This window comes from Pogona vitticeps, chromosome 4, assembly GCF_051106095.1.
Source record: "Pogona vitticeps strain Pit_001003342236 chromosome 4, PviZW2.1, whole genome shotgun sequence".
Lineage (NCBI taxonomy): Eukaryota > Metazoa > Chordata > Lepidosauria > Squamata > Agamidae > Pogona > Pogona vitticeps.
This window is the reverse complement of record NC_135786.1, coordinates 240,190,175-240,207,670: the sequence shown is the minus strand read 5'-3', so window position 1 is coordinate 240,207,670 and position 17,496 is coordinate 240,190,175. Positions and strand designations below refer to the sequence as shown.

The following is a 17,496-nucleotide window of genomic DNA, read 5'->3' as shown; positions in this document are numbered from 1 at the left end:
TCCGGGAAGGAGGCCTGACTCCAGGGGGGAGGGGGGGGTCATCCCTCGGGGGGGGTGAAGGTTCCAGGGTTTCTCCCGCAAGAAGGCATCGCCCACCTCAGACCCCACCTCAAGCCCATTCAGCCTGGGGGGGGGTTGGCCTCTCACCAGAGATGCCCCGGCCGAAAAGGCTGCACCAAGGCAGGGATATGGGGCGGTTTCTGAGGGTTTGGGGGGGGCACCCACCCCTCCCTGCTGTTTCCCTTCTGCCTGTGGGAATCTTTGGAGGCCAGAGGAAGGCATGGCAGGCAGGAGACCCCACCTGCTCCCGGGCTGGCTCAAAGCCTCCCTTCATCAGCAGTGGCGGAAGCGAACGGCCTGCCCGTGAAATCATGCCCAGCCCGGCATGGAGAGAAACGTCCTCTGCCCACCCCCCATCCCCCGTGGGCAGGTCCAGAGAGTGCGTGGCGGCCTTCCAGGGAGCAGCTCCCTCTGCCCACCCGAGCGAGGGGACCTGCTGGGAGTGGGGAGGAGGGCAGGGGCAGAGAGGCATCCGCTCCCTGGTGGGTCCGCCTTCTTCGCAGGGTCTCTCTGGGCTGGCCGAGAGGGACCGCGACCTGCTGCGCCTCCAGACGGGGAGGATGAGCCCGGCCAAGAAAGGGAGGGTCACCCAGGAGATGAAGGAGGAGGCCTTTGAGAGATACCTGCGGATCTTCTACAAGGAGCAGCCCAAAATGGAGGTGAGGCCGGGGTGGTGGCTGCGGGCAAGGGAGAGCCCAGGAGGGGTTGGGGTGGGCGGGCAGGCAGGCAGGCGGAAGGGCTGGTCCCCTGGAGCAGGTCTCCTTCCTTGGCCGGGAGGGCTGGTGGAGAAACTCCCGAGAGAAGGGGGGGACACGTGCGACCATCTGCTTCTGTCGGGTGCCCATTCCTCCAGGGGGCTAGTAGCCCACCATACGAGTGGCCCGCCTTCCCCCCCCACCCCATCCCCATTCCATTCAGCGGTTCCCCGAGTCTGATTTCCTCTGGCTGAGAGGGATCCTTCCCTACGGGTGCTCTCCACAGATCCCTAAGGAGGACCCCTTTGACGCTGACGAGGTGCTGGAAGCCCTGCGCCACGTGGACTCCGTGGCCAAGCTCTATGGGCCGGCCAGGCCTAACATGTTTCTGGGGTGCTTCCCCCGCCCCTCCATCCTGAAACCTGCAGAACAGACACCCCCGGTAACTGAACTCTCCCCCTTGCGCGGTCTTCTCCCGGGACCTCCCGGGTCCCATTCCTGGGCTCCTCGCAGCCTGGCCTCAGCAGCCCGGAGGATCCGGCTGGGAGACTCCCAGCTCCTGCCAATCTACCCCAGTTCTTCTTGGCTGGGGGGGAGGGGAGGGGAGGGGGGAGCCCATCCCATCCCATCCCATCCCATCCCATCCCCACCTTTGACCCCCTTGGTTGAAGTCCAGGCCGCAGAGCCAGGCAGGGAAGCTCCCCAGCTTTGCCTTGGGCAGATAAAGCGGCCGAGACCCTCTCGGGCCCTCCATCCTTGCTCCTTGTCCAAGGTGGCCCACGGCGGGAGCCACTCACGCAGCAAGGGGGGGGGCTTGTCCACGGTGGCTGTTGGGGTCCTGCTGGCACGAGCGTCTCCCCCTTGCTCTCCCTTGCAGGAGGCCAGCCCCCTGGCAGAGAGCAGCTCCAGGGTCCCCTCCATTACCGTGCCCTCCCTCGGGAGGATCCCTCTCGCTGTCACCCTCGAGGCTTTGGTCCAGTTTTCCCGAGGGAAGAAGGACAGGAAGGAGGAGGAGGTGAGTGCCTGGACGAGGGCAGCCGCTCTGCTCTGCCGAGGCAGGGAGCCGCCCCTTGCTGGGGGTGGGAGTGGTGGATGATGGCTACGGTCCGTCGGTCGGTGGGTCGGTGGGTCGTGCAGGGCTCAGCGCGTGCCCATTGTTCTCCCCAGGCGGCTCTGCTGGAGAAGGAACAGGCCCCCCCTCTCAAAGGGCCAATCCTCTCCCCCAGGGAGGCCTCCCCGTCCGCCCAAGCACCGAAGCCGCCCCTGACGCCCAGCGTTTCTCCACAAGCCATCTCTGCCGCGGGTTCCAGGGAAGGGAGGCGCAAGGGCCGCCGCAAGAAGAAGGTGAGCGCCCAGAGGGAGGAGAAGCAGAAAGGGCACCCAGGCATCCAAAGCCGCTCTTGGGACAAGAGTCTTGGCCCCCCCTCTTGCCCGAGGCGTTCTGAGCCCCTCCGGTCACTCCTACCCGTCTCGTCCTGAGTCTCAGGGCACAGGTTGGCCTTTCCAGCCCTGCCGGGGGTCTCCTCTGGCTGGCAACTGCTCTGCCACCCTCAGGGGTTGTGTGAAAAGTATTTCCTGAGGAGGGTGGGAAGAGCATCCTTCCTGGGTGCCAGCCGCCGGCTTTAAAGCCATCCTCTGCTTCAGCCGTCCTCTGGGCACCCCTGCACCCGAGCCGAGCCGGCAGCCCCCAACCAGGCAGGAGGGAGGCAGCAAAGGGTGAGGAGGTGGCCCCGGGGTGTGTGTGTGTGTGTGTGTATGGCTGCAAGGAAGAAAGCAAATCCCGAGCTCACCTTTTATTGCTTTGCACCCCAGTCGGACAAAGGCTTAGGCGTGGTCCACGAGCCGGACACGGCGCCTGCATTCTCGCCGTCTTCCTACGTCTCTCCAGCCCCCGGTGGTGTGGCAGAGGCCATCCCGCATGAGAAGGTAACAGCCCCCCCCCCCCGAGCAGCATCCTGCTCCCATTGATTTCAAAGAGGCTTCTGGAGAAGGTGCTTTGCTTCCCCTGGATTTGTCCTCATGGATGGAAGGAAAACGCCCCTGCAGCAGCCCACGTTTTTCCCTGTGGGGGCGAGAAATCTGTTACTTCTCGTCCGATGTTCATTCTCCCTGCCTTGTCTAGAACCGTGTTGGTGCCTATGGCAGGTTTTCATCACCTTTTGGGGTGCCAGGGTGTGCGTGGGTCCCCTACCTGGTCCTGCGCCTGCCAGGGCCACCCGAGCTGCCCCCAGCACCTTGTCCATTGGGCACAGGAACCGCGCAGGATTCTGGCCAGAGTTCCCACCCACAAGAACGGTGCAGCTGCTTGTTCCCTGACCCCCCCCCCTTCTGATGGGGCTGGAGCTGGCTGGAGGGGCCGGATTTCTGCCCTGGAGCATTTTCTGCCCTTCTGGGGAGGAAGAAAGCGGGCGTGAGTAGTATAGGTGGGGAGACCATGAGGGGCCTGGATTTCTTTGGAGGTGTGGGGGGGGGCCTTCCTTGCCCAGCTCGTGACGGCTCTCACGGCTTGTGCCTACTAGAGCATCTCCTTCAAGGAGTCCCCTTCGGTGGTCCAGAGGCAGGCGTCCCACAAGCGCTCCTCCAGCCCCTCCTCACGCCCCAGGAGCCAAACGTCTGTGATCATCAAGGGCTTCTTCCCTGAGAGGCACCCCGAAAGCCCAGAGTGGAGCCGTTCACAGATACGGAGGGTATGGGCGCTGCTTCTTCTGAGAGGTGGCTGGGGGGGGGGAGGAGAAGGGGAGAGGAGGAGGAGGAAGAGAAGGCCATCTCGGGACTCTGGGAGGTGGGTGAGGGCGGTGGTCCCCTTCATGCCACCTGGCCGGCCAGGCAGGCGGTTCCTGCAGGGTTGCCGGAGGAAGGCCGCTCTTCTCTGAACTGTGGCGCGCTTCGATTTCCAGGCGTTGGGAAGTCGGCAGAGCGTGCCACTGCCCGGAATATCCTCTGGGTACATCCCGAATTCCGTGGTTGCCCAGCAGCTTCATGTCTGGGATCAGCCGGAGGAGGAGGAGGAGGAGGAGTACCGCCAGGAGAGACTTGTTGAGGTGACGGGACCCCAGGAGGTAAGGCGGCTCTTCGTGGCCCCTCCCTCCCTAGGACTGCCCGGGGACTGTCTGGCGACCCGAAGAGGAGGGCAAGGCAGGGGGAGCGCTGGAGGCATGACCTTCACCCCTCTTTACCGAGTCAGCTTGGGCCGCCCCAGTCCCTGGGCGGCCGCCTGCCTTTGCCTTCGGCATCCAAGGGCTTCCTCTGGCCAGGCTCAGGGGCTTCTCACCCTCCTCCTCCTCCTCCTTATTAGGTTTGCTTTTTTTTCTTCATCAGGAGTTAGAACGGAGGGGCTGCCCTCTTTCCTTTATCCCTTCTGAGCCCTCTCTCCGGGGCTGCCTCCTGGGAGAGGAAGAGGGGGATCTGAAAGCTTAGCCCGGAAGCCAGCTGGGGCGCGTGGGGCGCGTGGGGCCGAGTTTGAGACATCCCAAAGGGACCGCCTTCCCTGTCCCCAGAAACCTGCCGCCCTGGGAAAAAGTCTTGGAAGGGGCAACGCGGTGATGCAGGCCACCCAGACGGGCCTCTGAGTGGGGCACTCTGCCCACATGGTGTCTTTTGCCCCGGTGCCCTCTTGGCGCCAGGAGAGCAGGTGGAGGCAGCGGCTTGTTTCCGAGTGCCACGAAGGCACAGACCTGCAGGGGCTGCTCCACTCCTACCTCGGGTAAAGCCGGTCTTTTCTGCTCCGTGGCTTGCTAAAATAACAAGTCTTCTCTCGGGACGGCCAGGCCTCCGGATTTGCGAAGGAAGGAGGGGTCCTCGGCTGCCCCACCGCAGGCGGCAAATGTCCCTGATCAGCCCTGTTGGGGCCTGAGGCACAGGGCGTCCCGCAATACATGGGGAGGGGGCGGCCCCCCTCACCCATGAAGGGAGGAGGGGGGCTTGCCATGCTGCCAAAGGTGGCCGCTTTCCCCTCGGCCTTTTCCAGGAGCTGGAGAGCCTCTCGGGGATCAGCTCAACGTGGGTGATGGGCAGTGAGGAATCCGAGGAGTCGCCCGCGTGGGAACCTTCGGGGGCAAAACCAGCCGGTAGCTCCCAGTCCCCCGTCAAGGAGGTAAGACGCCCGCCCAAGCCGCCCGCCCGGCACCGCCAGAGGAGCAGGTGGCCTCTCCCTGGCCAGCGAAGCCTTTGGGGTGGCTGTGCTCGAGACAGCCTGGGCTCATGGAGGTCAGGAGGTGGGCTCTTGCTTGGTGGGGGGGGGCACACCCACACAAGGAGGGGGCCACCCTGTAGGTACCCAGACCTAAGAGGGCAGCTTTCAGGTGAGGGTTGGGTCGCTCTGTCTCGTTCATGGGATTTCATGGCGGTGGAGGTGGATTTTTTTTAACAAATGGCCTTACCATCTGCTGGCGACTTTCCCATATTTCCCATTATGACTTCTGCCTTTCTACCAGGGAGCGAAACAGGGTCTCAGTAATTGCCTCACGTCTTTGGATTGGCTCCCAATCCAGTGGAAAAGCACCCCAGGCGAAAGGTCTCCGCTTCCTTGGGACATTAATCCCGAGGGCTGACAGCCCTTCTTCAGCCCTGTTCCCACCTCCACCATCATCACCACCTCCACCTCCACCTCCGCTGCTTTTATTTCAGAGCCCACCTGAAGTTTTCCTGACCCAGCTGGATGCCTCCCAGTATCCAGACAAAGAACAGATACCCCCCTCCTTCATCCTGCCTTTGGTGGACACGGAGTGGTTCCAGAAGATGTTCCCTGAGGTAAGAGCTTCCTCTGGCAAGCCCAGGAGCAAGCGGAGGCTGGAGGCCATCAGGAGGGGGACGAAAGGCCCCGGCTTCTCCCTTTCTGGCCGACTGTCCCTCTCCGTCAAGATGACCTCCTGCATTCCTGCCATCTTCCCAGACGGTGGGGAGGCCGTGATTCTAGGAGGCGGCGGCTCTCTGCACCTCTCAGTTTCTCTCCAGAATGGGCGAGAAGGACCCGCGTGCTTCTCTTTCGAGGCCCAGAGTTGTGTGCTCTGACATTTCCCGCATGGGTCAGGCGAGCAAAAGAGCCTCGTACCTGGGAGGGGGAGCAAGAGAGGCACAAAGCCCCGTTTCCTGGCACCGTCTGGGGTTGCCCTGGTCTCAGGCACTGGGAACAGTCCCCTCAGGAGACAAGAGTCCACTGCTCCCCCCCCCACAGGTAGCCCATGAAGTGGAAGCTCTGCACAATTCCCCACGGAACTGCAAGGGGGGCAGCACAGCAGGGCGGGGGTGGGCCTTTGTGCAGCTCCTGCTGGATTGCCCTGTGCCTGAGGTTAAGGCTTGCTCTCTGTGTGTGTGTGTCCGTGTGTGCTTATGGATGCATACATGTATGTATGTGTGCGTGTGTGTGTGTGTGCTGCCATGGACGTTTCCTGCTGGATCTTCCATCCTCTTGTGCATGAATTGCAAGTCCTAACGTTCAGGAGACATGGATCTGTCCGCTTCATACTCAGTATGTCTTCTAAACGTCAAGACTTGGCCTCAGTTTCCGGGATGACTTGATCAGAGAAACAGGGTAAGACAGAAACCCAGCATTCTTTCACCCATGGAAGGGGAGATGCTTCTTACTGTGTGCACATTGTGAGTGGAACATGGAGGGAGGGGGGAGAATTGATCCTATGAATTGTGTGAATTTTAGACGTTATAGAATGCTGAGAGAGTTGCAGGAATGAGCGGATCCCCTTTCTGGGATGCATAAGACTAGTCGTAGGTTCAGGAGTCTCTGGCCTTGCAGAGCTCTCCTGCACACTGCTGGTGGCAGTGGTGCTGGTGGTGGCGGAGGTGGTTTGCTCTGTAGCATTGCCTGTATCGCCTTCTCTCTTTTTTTTTTTTGAAGCCCCTGGGCTTTGGGCATTGAGTGGACTGGTGAAGCTTGTGGCCTTTCTGGTGTGAGGAGGAAGAGGAAAACCAGACTGGTCGGAGGTGCTTCTGAGCAGCTTCTTCTCCTCTTCTTCCTCCTCCTCCTCTCCAGGGCTTTCCACCCGAGACGACCCTCCAGCAATTCCTGGCCATGCTTCTGGGCAACATAGTCACTGCTGACTTCAACACAAAGACAGAGTTACTTGGTGCTGTTTTGTCCTTGAAGGAGCAACTGAAGGATCGCATGAGGCAGACGGTCTACAAGACCCTGCTTCATGTTCTGAACATGAAGGAAGGGAGCCCGTCCATGCAGGTGAGGGAGGCGCCCGCTGGTTTCCTTCAGCCCTTTCAGGGTGGGCCTCAACCTGTTCCCGGCTCTCCAGGTAATCATTTCAAGCCTCTTCTCTAGGGGCGCCTGTGTGGAGCGGTGGGCGGCTCATATCAGACGGACTGGGGCTTCTACTTCTTTGACAGCAAATGCATACACATCGGTTCGGCCTGGATAACCTAAGCTGATAGAGAGGGGTTTGTTGCCGCTGTATTTCAAGCCATTTCCAGGCTGGGCAGAAAGGCTGATTTCCTCCCTTCTCTCCACTGCTGGGTGCTATGTGGTGGGCTGAAGTAAATTAATGATGGCGAAACCTGACTTCTGAGGCCACTGCTTCCTGCTGTCTAGTCGCACCCTCCCTTCCCTGACCATTGGCTAAAGCTTCTTCTGCTGTTGAGCAATTGCTCCCAGAAAGAGCAGAGGCCTTGTCTACTGGGAACTTGTGGAAGTAATGCTGAGGTCCAAAGGAAATTAAAAGGTTGTTATTGGTGGTGGTGGTGGTGGTGGTGGAGGGCACCCATGCGGCTTGTGGATTTCAGCCTTTTAAGGCTCAGAGTCATGACCTGAGCCCACTTCCTCCTTTGTAAAGGAAACACACAACCACACTTCTTTCTAAGAAAACCAGCAAGCTTATGCTCATTAGAGAAAGACCCTTGGGATAGGAAGGATGACCAAAGTTCTAGTTCTCCCTAACCCGGTTGGAGAGGTCAGGGGCTGCGCTTGCCCCTTTCCTCTCTAGAGAACAAAGGTAAGGTGTGAGAATGAAGGAAGTGACATCGGTAATAGCTGTCTAAGCCTGAAGGAAGGTCAGAGCAGGTAAAAGACAGGCCAGGAAACCTGAGGAGACCCCCATCTCTCTCCTTCCCCCTGCACTCTTCTTGAGGGTCAGTGGCATGGCGTCCAGGCCCTTCCAACGGGTGTGGAAGGGAGTTGGCTGCAAACAACTCAGAGGCCCTTCTCGAAATCAGGTTGCCTCCTTTTGTGGTCAAAATGTGAAGCTACAGCACTGCCCCCCCCCCAATAAAACAAGAAGTCTAGCAAAGGCTGCTTTTCTTGCAGCTCAGAGGCCTCCATGGCTATGGGTGTTGTGTGGAAGGAGATCCTCATGGCCAGTGAGGGAAATGGTCCCCCGGCTGGGACCTCCACCCTTCCAGACCCATAGGTACCCACTGTTGGCTTTCCACAGGGAACGTTCCCGTCTCGGCATCCCCACCTGATGGGGGTTCTGGATCTGGGGGTTGGGGTAGTGGTGGAAGAGACCCTCTTTCTTTCCCAGAGAGTCCCTGCAGGTCAGAGGAGGTGATATCGGGCTACACGGGCAGGGACATTCCAGGGCAGAGACCTGCCATTCTTCCTCCTGGCTTCGCGCTGGGCTTGGTGGCCACTGAACAGGAAGAACTACATACTTGGGAAAGTGATGATTAACCCAGAAAAGTGGGTGGGTTTTTTTAGCTTTGTTTCAGGAAATCCCTTCAGGGATATACGGCAGGAAAGACCCCCTATTTATTTTTAAAAGCCTCTTAAATCTGGCTGCCCTGATGGAGAAAAGCTCATAGAATCACAGAGTTGGAAGAGACCACATCGAGTCCAGCCCCCTGCCGTGCAGGAACTCTGTCAACGCACTCCCGACCGACCGAGGGCCATCCGGCCTCTGCTTAAAAACCTCCAAAGAAGGAGACCCATGCGGGCCTGCTTTTGGCCAAGCGGAGCAATGAACACTGGAGGAGGAGGAGGAGGAGGAGGAGGAGGAGGAGGAGGAAGGGACCCCCAACATAGCAATCAGCAAGAGGCTACTTTCCGGCACCTGTGTCTGGGGAAGAAGGGGCTCCCCCCTGCAATCCCCCAGGCACTCCAACCCACGGCAGCGTGATGGACCCCGGAGCCCAGGCTAGCGCGTGGTGATCGGTCTGCCTGTCGGCCGCACCCCTTGTCCTGCCACGGATGCCTGCGCTGGCCCTCTGGTTCCAGCCGGAGTGGCCCCTGGTTGAGCCGGGTGGAAAGGCTGAAGGGCCGGCCGGTGGAGAGCCATTCCCTTCCTCCTTCCCCTTCTAGGAGAGAAGCCAGAGGAAGTTCATCTTGGCCTCCCTACGTGCCCTCATGGATATCAACAAAGACAGCAAGGAGCTGATGGTGGAGCTGGTGACCTACTACGTGATGGCCCCTCCCCCCTTCAGGTGAGAGCCGGCCAGGCCTGCGTGTGCGCGCCGGAGGAAGAGGAGGACGGGAGCCGGCCGGGGCCAGCTTGGCAAGGGCAGCTGGCTTTTGGTGACCCACCGCTTTCTTCGCCAAGCGGTGGGGCGGGGCGCTAAGGGGGCAGGCCTAGGAGACACCCTTGGGCTGTGCTCCCACTGGCAAGGGGTTCGTCCCACTGCCATGGGTTGGGAGCGTCTGGGGGATGGCAGGCGGAAGCCCCTCCTTCTCCAGAAACAGGTGCTGGAAAGTGTCTCAGCTCCTGCACCAGCTGCCCTCCTTTCCTCTAGGCAGAGAGACGTTGGCTGGCCCGTTTATAGTCCCTGCTCCCACGTTGCCGCCACAGGGGCTGGAGGAGGGCCGTGGTGCTCTGAGAGAGGGGCCTCAGACGGCGCTGTGGATCTTCCTGCAGGAAGCTGCTGGCCTGCTTGCCTGGCGCTCCTCTCCCTCTCTCATCCCCTCTCAGACCCACGCCTTTGTGGCACCTTCTCCTTCCAGGGCAGCTGTGAAGGATCTGATACAGGACGTGGGTGTGCAGGATCCCCACGACTACTTCTACAAGGAGCTGGAGTCCTGGCCGGTGGGGGAGCAGGAGACCAAAGAGTCGGTGCGGAGAAGGAGCAAGCAGTGGCTGGACGGAGCGATGCAGGAGCTCCAGGTGCCGATGGCCGGGAGAGGAGAAAGGGACGGGAGGGGGGGCGGATTCTCAGCCCAGGTCCCAAGGAAGGAATGTCCCCCCCCCCCATCACAGTAATCCATGCCCTCAAACAGGAGGTAAAACGATGGCAGGTACTCGTTCTCTGTGGCCCGTTTCTCCAGCAGGCCAGGAGAGGGGCAGCGAGAGGTTGCTGCCTCTGTGCTTGTCCCGTCTGCGGTCCCAGGAAGGACACGGCCAGGGTTGGGCACGGAGCGATTCCCCAGAGAAAGGGAGGGCGGGGGTGCAGGACTTCAGAGCATGCTTTCCCCTTGCTTGTGGTGCACCCGTGTATTCTGGTTTGGTGCCCAGATGCCAGGTTACGCCTTACAGGACCTAGATGAGAGCAGGAAACAGCTCAGGCCACAATGCCTAACCGATGCTCTCGGTTGGATCAGGACCTTTGTCCACACCAGACACAGGCCCCTGATACTGAGCACCCTTCTGCCCACCACGCTCATCCTGGGAGGACCCTCCACCCAAACAGGTCCTGCGAATCACAACGGCTCAGTGCTGTGTGTCTCTGAGGCATGTCTCGTCTCTCCAACGTGTCCTCCAGGAAAGGTGACGCCTTTTAGAGAGGATCAGAGCTTCTGCAGTGACACAGCCTCCCATGGCTAAGCCCCAAATTAGGAGGGGCAGTGGGTTTTGTGCGCCTGACAGAAACGTCCAGCTCCATTCTGCCTCCAAGCGAGGGACGCTGGAAGTGACGTGCTTTCGTTCAAACCCAAATCCTGAGTCACAGCCCCTTGCTGTCAAATATCTGGGAACAGGCCGCAAATGCCCCCGGGCTTTTCGGTGTACCAGAGAGTCCCCCTGCCTCCTGTTCCTTTCCTATGCTTGCTTCTCCCCACATCTTCCTCGCTGAGCACCAGCGATGTCATGTCCACGTCACCAGGTAGTGCAATGCCCGAGAGTGCCAGGGGCGTGGACGTGGTCTTGCACATCTGAGGCCTCCTACAGAGCAGTTGCTCCACAAATAATGGGAATGGTCTTGGGTGCCTCAGGCGCCCCGTGAAGGTTTTACCTAAGGCAAGGTGACCTGTAACAGGTTTATAGCATAATTCCACATGTGTTTGTCTGTCACTAAGTCCCCTGGTAGTATAGGATGGCATGCCTAGATGTGCCTCTTTCATGCCTCCCTTCCCAATGTGAAAGTAAGGTGGCAGCGGGGGAGAAATACAGTCCATAAGAGCCCCAGCAGGACATACCAATGCCATTAGGCTCCCGGACCCTTGAAGCCTGCCTGCATCCTTGGTCATCTTGGGTCAGGGGAAGATACAAAGTCAGGGTCTCCCGGTGACCCGGCTGTGGCTGCAGGGGAGCAAGGCCACCCCACCCCACCCTCCTGAGCTTTCCCACGGGACTGCGTTGTGTGGGTGCTGTTCTCCTTTGAAATCTACCTCCTGCTGCCTCGGGGAAAAGACAAGGCTTTGTCCTTGTCAGCGTGAGGCCTTCTCCGGTGCCACACCCTTGCCCAGCAAATGTGGCTGCTGCGGTCAGACCCGACAAGCTCAACCAGGATGGGGTTTGGGCCAGCACTGGGCCACGAGCCTTCTGCAAAGCCCATTGGGGACACCTGCTCTCCTGGCCGCAAGGTCCATGATGGCTTTGGGCCAGTGAATGTCTTTTTCTTCCAGGAATTCCGAAGACGTTTTCTGGGCCAGGAGGTTCTGGCGGAGCAGAAGTCTCTGTCTGAGATCTCCCTGACGGAGCTGCGATCCACGGAGAGTCCACTCTGGGTAGGCTGCCCTTGGGCATGGGACGGGGTGGCGGTGAGGTGGTGATGCCAATGCCTTTTTAGAGGTGGCCTCCTCCTCCTCGTTCATCTCAGCTTCCCCTTCCCACAGAGATCTCCCTGCTGCTGAGACTCCAGAGACATTCCAGATGTCTGTATTTTATGATCTGTCTTATCATCTTTCTAGGCAATTAACAAAACAAAAAAACCCACAAAAAACACAATAGCTCGTACATGGCAATAGTTACTGCAAACGGACTCAAATGATAAATGAGCAGTCTTCCTGAAATGCATCAAAACCTATTTAAATGCCATGCCCATGACATGTCCTGCATGATTTCAAATTGGGATGTTATCCTTTTTGACCCAGGAACATATGAGCCCTGAGGAAGATGAAGACAACTTTGAGGAGCAGCCAGAGTGGAAATACTCCTCTGTGAGCTTTGAAGAGGTGATTTTTTTGGTAACTTGATTCTATTTCTCCCTTATCACAACACCAACTAGTTTACAAAAGCATGTACAGAATGAAAATTTACCTAAACCAATAATTTTCAGTAAGTAATGATGTTATTTTGCCATCTGTGGTAGCAAAAAACAAACAAGCAAACAAAAAACAACACCATCCCCCCCCCACACACACACACAGATGTATCTTCTGGAATCATGGCCTCTGAGTATAAGAGGTTGCCATCCCAAAAACAAAACTTGTACCCGATAAAACTTGCTGGTCTTTGGTGCATCACAAGAACCCTTTGCTGAGATAGGCACCATCTGTTGTTGTCCTTGAGCATCCCAGGGCTATGGTCTAAAAGGCACTGGATGGGATGCCTTTGTCAAGGTGTGAAATTTGGGGTGTACAAAGTAGTAAAACAAAGAGCGGTATAAAAAAGTAGCCACAAAAATGAAAGTGCTTTTAAAATTGAGGCTTGAATAATAGTTTACTGTAGTAATTTCGAAAGCAATCAGCTGGTTCTCCAGCTGTGCAAGGTCACTGTACTGTAACATTTATTTATTTATTTATTTATTTATTTTATTTCTATCCCGCCTATCTGGTCTTATTCGACCACTCTAGGCGGCTTACAAATCAACAGCAATAAATTCTAAAAACATTATAAATTAATAAAAATAAAGGTCAAAATGATATAGAAAGAGAAAGATCGTCAGGGGTTAGCTGTTGGGAAGGCCTGCCTATACATAAGTGTTTTTAATTGTTTCTTGAAAATACCCAGCGAGGGAGCGGCGCGGATCTCAGGAGGTAAGTTGTTCCATAGGCGAGGAGCCACCGCCGAGAAGGCCCGATTTCTGGTCTTCTCATTCCGGGCCTCTCTCGGCGTCAGGCTCCTCAGCCTCACCTCCTGGCTCGCACGAGTGACCCGGGTAGATCTTGGTGGGAGAAGGCGTTCCGCCAGGTATTGAGGTCCTAAACCGTTTAGGGCTTTATAAGTAAGCATCAATACTTTGAAGTCGATGCGGAATCGGATGGGCAGCCAATGCAACGCGGCCAGGGTGGGGGAGATATGTTGGTATCTTCTCACTCCACTAAGTAATCTGGCCGCAGCATTCTGCACCACCTGTAGTTTCCGCAGCAGCCTCAAAGGTAGCCCCACGTAGAGCGCATTACAGTGGTCTAATCTTGAGATTACAAGCGCGTGTACCAAAGTAGTGAGAGCCCCCACGTCGAGATAGGGTCGCAGCTGGGCAATCCGCCTAAGATGGAAAAATGCGGTACGGACCACAGACGCCACCTGAGATTCCATGGTGAGGGCCGGGTCCAGATGTATCCCCAAGCTGCGAACCCCATTGCTGGCAGGCAGGGTCACCCCCCAAAAAATGAGGGAGTTTCCCAAATCCCCAGCTGTGGGAGCGCCCACCCTCAGTACCTCCGTCTTGTCCGGGTTCAGCCTCAGCCCGTTCTCCTGCATCCATTCCCGTACAGTCTCCAGGCAGCGCTGAAGGGACAGAACGGCATCTCCTGTAGTTGGTGAAAAGGAGATGTAGAGCTGCGTGTCATCAGCATATTGATGGCACAGAGCCCCACACCCCCTGATGACCCCCCCCCAGCGGCCTCATATAGATGTTAAACAGCATTGGGGAGATGATCGACCCCTGTGGGACCCCACAATTGAGGCTCCACGGGGCCGAGACACTCTCCCCAAGCTGTACTCTCTGGGGACGGTCCTCCAAGAAGGAACGGAGCCAAGCAAATGCCCGGCCACCTATTCCTAACTCGGCGAGCCTCCCCAGGAGGATACCGTGGTCAATGGTATCAAAGGCCGCTGAGATATCGAGGAGGACCAGCAGAGACACTTTGCCCCTGTCGGCCTCCCTCAATAGATCATCACACAGGGCGACCAATGCCGTTTCTGTTCCGTGGCGCGGCCTGAAGCCCGACTGGAATGGATCCAGGGCATCAGTTTCATCCAGGAACGCCTGAAGCTGATCGGCCACCACCCTCTCGACTACCTTGCTTAAGAAAGAAACATTGGCGACGGGCCTATAGTTGCCAATTTCGTCCGCCGCCAAACTAGGTTTCTTTCTTATGGGCCTAATGAGTGTATCCTTGAGGGCAGAAGGAAATCTGCCCTCAAGGAAAGACGCATTAATTATTACAGTAGCCCATTCCGTTGTTAAAGGCCTGGCTGCCTTGATTAGCCAGGCCGGACAAGGGTCCAAAGAGGAGGTGGTGGCACGACAGCGATCAAGCGTCCTGGCCACAGTATCGGGCGAAGCGGGCCGAAAGGAATCAAAAATAACCGGGCAAGACGGGGCGCTGGACATCTCTGCTCGACTCACTGTATTCAAAAAGGGGGAAAGGTCCCGGCGGATGGCCTCCACTTTAGATTTAAAAAATGCTGCAAATTGGTCCGGTGTAAAACTAGGGGGAGGCCTATCACCCGGGCCAATTCCGGATAGGTCACGTACTATACGGAATAATTCCGCCTGCTGATTGGATGCCTCGCTTATCCGGTTCGCGAGGTATGTTCGACTTGCAGCCTTTACCTTAGCCTGGTAAAGGTTAGTAGCGACCTTAACAGCTATACGATTGAAAACCGTCGGGTCCTTTCTCCATTTGCGCTCTAGCCGTCTCCTGACCCGCTTCGATGTCCGGAGATCCTGGGTAAACCAGGGCGCCGGGCGATCTCTGCGGCGGAGAGGGCGTTTAGGCGCGATCGTGTCTACGGCACTAGTCGCGGCAGTGAACCAGGCATCGACCAGAGCCTCGACAGGAGTGCTAGCCAGGTCAGCCATAACCCCTCTCATGGCATCCTGGAATCCAATCAGATCCAGTAGCCTTCGAGGGCGGACCATAATAATAGGTCCCTGCTCCCTGCGAGGGGGGAGAGCCATCTTGATGGTACATTTTATTAGGTGGTGGTCCGACCATGACAGAGGTACCGACTCAAGGTCAGTCACCATCGGACCACTCTCGCTCCCATTGGTGGAAAAGACCAAGTCTAATGTATGGCCGCCCACATGTGTGGGGCCGTTGACATGTTGGGACATGTTCAAGAAGGCCATGGTCTCCAAGAACTCAAGAGCTGGACCGGAAGTCCCTGCCCCCGCATGCGCGTTGAAGTCCCCCAGTACCAGTAGCCTCGGGGAACCCAACAGTGCCGCGGAGACAAAGTCCGCCAGCTCCGGTAGGGAAATGGCTGGGTCGCGGGGAGCACGGTAACCCAGCAAGATCCCAGTACCGTCCCTAGCCCCAATCCACACGTGGAGGGCCTCAAGACCTGGCTTTACCACCGAGGAGCGCCTAACTACCTCTAAGGTGGACTTATAAATGATGGCTACTCCCCCCCCGTCCCTCCAGTCTACCCTGGTGTTGGACTGCATAACCGGGCGGACAGATGAGAGCTAGAGGGGGACCCCCCTCTCCGCCAATCCATGTTTCGGTTATGCAGGCCAGGTCTGCATCTTCCTCCAAAATGAGATCGTAAATCAATTGGGTTTTATTCGATACAGACCTGGCATTCAACAAGACCAGGCGTAGAGTAGAGGGCTGGCTGGTCTGGCTACCTCGATACTGGGGGTTGATCTCCGTCTCAGAACAAGGAACAGCCTTTAAACATCTGTTCAAAGTTCTTCTAACACGAGTTGGGACGAAGTCAACGCCATATCGCCCTCTACCCGTAGTCACAGAGATGTTTTGTAGCCCCTCGCTGGGTGGGCAGGTCCCCCATTCCATGACGATAGAAGAAAGAAAAAAGAAGAAAGAGGAAATAATAATAATAATAATAATAATAATAACTTAATACAGATAAAGTAAAAATTATATAATTATACAATACATAAATTAAAGTAAAAATACATCAATAAGGAACATTTAAACCAAGAATATCAAACATAACAATAATTAAATAAAGTAATCAGAAATAATCAAAATAATAATAATTATAATATTTTGGCAGTCCAGGAACCTGGTGTCAAAAGGCTTTATTCCTCTAATTCTTTGCAGAATTTTAGTCAAAACAGAGACAATATCATTATAGTGGCATCTTGCTAGGTTTCAAGTTACAAAGCCCTGGAGTTACAGGAAGTGCAGAGACACTAGAAAAAGTTTATTGAATTAAGTATTTGTAACTACAGTTTTTATATAGCTGTAAGACTTTTTGATGTCCTTAAACTTTGAAGTATTTCTGTGCTTATGGGACAGAGAAGTGATGTAAAGAAATAAAGGTGGTAGAATTAAGACATGCTGATGTTGCCTGGAATCATTGCAACAGTGAAAAGACTTAGACCTTGATACCCAGATGAATTTTGATATGATTGGGAATGATGGTCTGGTTTCATTCTGGAATTAACCCTTAACTGGGATAAATGCCAGCTGTGACAAACACAGGCTTCTGCTTTTTCCCCCCCTGGCGGTCTGTACAGTTCTGTAGGACCCTTAGGGAGGTGCTCAGGTGTCAGAATCCCTGCATTCTTGCTGATGGTTGTGAGCAGGAGTGGACCTAGCTGGTACCTGGATGGGAGATCTTTTGGGAATTCTGTGCTGGGCTAGTCTTACTGTTAAGCAGAGTAAGGCAGCCCTCCTGTTCTGTTCTGTTCTCAACCCCCTTCTTGGCTAGCTTTCTGCCATTGGGTCCAGGGAAGGACAACTCACATCCACTGTTGAAGGAAGAACCAGGTGCCCATCCAGTCACCATCTCTACATGGGATGGCGGGGGCACTTTGTCCTTTCTCCCAGGTATTGAGACGTCTCTCTTCGCCCAGTTTCTGCCCCACCATGGACGACGCCTGGAATTCAGTTGGGAAAAGATAGGACGAGAAAGCAGAATGAATCAAGCCAAACCAAAGTGTGTTGAAGAGAAAAGCTTTTCAAAAAATAGCATGTCTTGAGATGTGCTACCTATGTACTTGTTGTGGTACAAAGCCCAAGAAGATAGTTTTCCGCTCCACGGAGCCTGCCGTCTGGATCCTGGAGAAGGGGGGGGGGGAAGAGGGGCTTCTCCCAAGTCCCCTTTGTGTGATGCAAGGTGAACCATTTCAGAGCCGGCTTCTGGCGTGTTTTTCTGTTCAACCCAGGAGAAGAGGGGCGCTGCTGCAGGCCAAGAGGGAACTCCACCAGAGGCAGAGAAGGCATTCTATGGGCATCGAGAGGGGGCAGAAAAGGTGAGCCCTGCAGATCAGCCCAACACAGCCAGTTCGATCGAGTGGGGACTTTCTCCTTGAATTGTTCCTGAGCAGAGAGTGATCCTCACCCCCCCCACCCTGCCAGGGACCTCCAGGGTAGCTGTTTTCAAAATGTGGCTGGATAATGAGCTGAGCAACGGCACTATTGATCTCTCCTGGGCATATTTGCCCCTTTTCTCCCCTCCCAGGAAGAGATGAGGGACGACCTGGGCCTGGAGGAGCAGCAGGAGGGCAGAGTCCCCGCAAGGAGGGACCAGGAGGTGAGGGCACCACGACAGAA

The 17,496-nt window shown here is 56.5% G+C and overlaps 1 protein-coding gene across 1 annotated transcript in view; it reads left to right on the top strand.

The window, feature by feature from the left end:
• Positions 1-17,496, top strand: part of WDR97 (WD repeat domain 97) — a 42,342-nt gene that overhangs the window by 19,045 nt on the left and 5,801 nt on the right. The window contains exons 13-28 of the mRNA XM_078393103.1: positions 83-719; positions 1,042-1,197; positions 1,633-1,770; positions 1,923-2,099; positions 2,568-2,681; positions 3,275-3,442; positions 3,653-3,814; positions 4,723-4,848; positions 5,382-5,504; positions 6,742-6,942; positions 9,010-9,131; positions 9,646-9,805; positions 11,482-11,583; positions 11,950-12,042; positions 17,109-17,195; positions 17,405-17,476. Coding sequence (XP_078249229.1) covers positions 83-719; positions 1,042-1,197; positions 1,633-1,770; positions 1,923-2,099; positions 2,568-2,681; positions 3,275-3,442; positions 3,653-3,814; positions 4,723-4,848; positions 5,382-5,504; positions 6,742-6,942; positions 9,010-9,131; positions 9,646-9,805; positions 11,482-11,583; positions 11,950-12,042; positions 17,109-17,195; positions 17,405-17,476 — 2,638 coding nt within the window. The remainder of the gene's footprint in view (positions 1-82; positions 720-1,041; positions 1,198-1,632; positions 1,771-1,922; positions 2,100-2,567; positions 2,682-3,274; positions 3,443-3,652; positions 3,815-4,722; positions 4,849-5,381; positions 5,505-6,741; positions 6,943-9,009; positions 9,132-9,645; positions 9,806-11,481; positions 11,584-11,949; positions 12,043-17,108; positions 17,196-17,404; positions 17,477-17,496) is intronic.